Below are 1635 nucleotides of genomic sequence, written 5' to 3' on the forward strand. Positions count from 1 at the left end.
TTCTATGGTATAAGAATATAGAAGACGGTCAAACACTCAAGCTATAGTTCTAAAAGGGAACTATAATATAAAATATGTGGAGTAACACAATTTACTTGTCCATATTATATGAGTAAATAATGAAGTTGGTATTTGTGTATGTCATTGGAAATTTCCAAGCAACCAAAACCGTACTATTAACTTTTTAAATATTGTTATTTACTTTGAAAAGTAGTATTTATTAAATAAAATATAAAGGGTTACATAACAAAAAAAAAAAAAAAAAAAAAAACTCACTTATAAATAGCAAGTGTTTCTTCCATATAACTTCCGAGAGTTCTGTGGTTAAACTTTCACTCATTTCACCATGGCATCACCACCTTCTGTTGAAATCATTGACAACGCGATGTTTTGCAAAACTGTACATGCGTTAGCATATACTGACACCCACCAAAAATGGCTAATACGAAAACACTTACTTTCTCTTCATATTCAATTCTCTTCCTTGTCTCCTAGTGTTGCCATGTTTATCCACAATGATGGAACAATGGTGAACTTACTGAAAGCTGAAGGCTACCTACATATTTCTCAATATTTGCCTTCGATCCATGTAAGCATTTGGATTCATGAGCACTACCCTCATAAGCCACCTATTGTTCAAGTAACATCAAATCCAACTTATCCAATTCGTCCTAATCACCCTTTTGTGGATCCATCTGGAGTGACAACATCGGCATATCTTCACACGTGGGGTCCTTTTGGGCACGACTTATTAGGTCTGGCTTATAGTTTGGTAAAAATATTCTCCTTAGATCACCCTTTTTATTTTGTTAGCGCTCCTACTCTATCTCACCCTTCTTATATGTCAAAAACGGATTGCATGGATCGACTTTGGTGGATGCTTCACTATGACATGATGACGTTGAGGGATAACACAAACAATGAAGTAGAAAAACTAACTACTCTTCAAGTTGCTATGAGTATGCGTGCTGATATCACAACTAGCATAATCATTGGATTGGACCACGAAAGGGTTAATCTAAAGCAAAGAGTCAAGGAAATAACTGACGAATCTGATATATTGATAAATTGGTTGGCTGTGAATAAAGTAAATTTAAGTGTTGTTATGGGAGGGAAAGTCGAGGATGCGTTTGAATGTATGGATACGTACTCATATTTGGCCTTGGAACTGTTAGCCGAAGACAAAGCTTTAGAAGACTTGATGTATGCTCTTGAGAAGGCTCTTGAAAAGGGGGTTATGAGATATGAACATTACATGAAACAAGTTCGGAGCTTAGCAAGGAACCAATTCTTCTTTAGGGCCAAAATAGAGAGGCTAAAGGAACCGCAAATATTCAAGTTTCTCGATTGATATCATTATTTTACATGCACTCATGATTTCTGAAGAAAATTTGAATTAATATGAGTCATTATTGTGAAAGGTGGTTTTTTATTGCTCAATGATAATTGTACATAAATTAAAGGTCTATATCTCACTACACTTGTTCTTAAGAAAAGTTACAATCGTACAAAAATTAAAGGTCTATATTTGTGATATCCTCGTTTTTACGGTCAAAAAATACAATTTTCTTTAAGCTTATTTTAAAACAGAGTATTTTTTATATTGCGGAATTTACCCCATAAAAGTATTTTCAA

The 1635-nt window shown here is 34.0% G+C and overlaps 1 protein-coding gene across 1 annotated transcript; it reads left to right on the forward strand.

The window, feature by feature from the left end:
• Positions 1 to 300: 300 nt before the first annotated feature.
• Positions 301 to 1420, forward strand: LOC145014432 (Ubiquitin-conjugating enzyme/RWD-like protein). Its single transcript, XM_078972796.1, has one exon. It carries the CDS (start codon positions 347 to 349, stop codon positions 1349 to 1351), a length of 1005 nt encoding a protein of 334 aa, XP_078828922.1. The 5' UTR covers positions 301 to 346; the 3' UTR covers positions 1352 to 1420.
• Positions 1421 to 1635: the final 215 nt, after the last annotated feature.

The sequence above is a fragment of the Lactuca saligna genome, chromosome 9, assembly GCF_052625555.1.
Source record: "Lactuca saligna cultivar CGN05327 chromosome 9, ASM5262555v1, whole genome shotgun sequence".
NCBI lineage: Eukaryota > Viridiplantae > Streptophyta > Magnoliopsida > Asterales > Asteraceae > Lactuca > Lactuca saligna.

Coding starts and splice junctions, on each gene's coding strand:
- LOC145014432 (XM_078972796.1), top strand. CDS start 347: ATGGCATCACCACCTTCTGTTGAAATCATTGACAACGCGATGTTTTGC.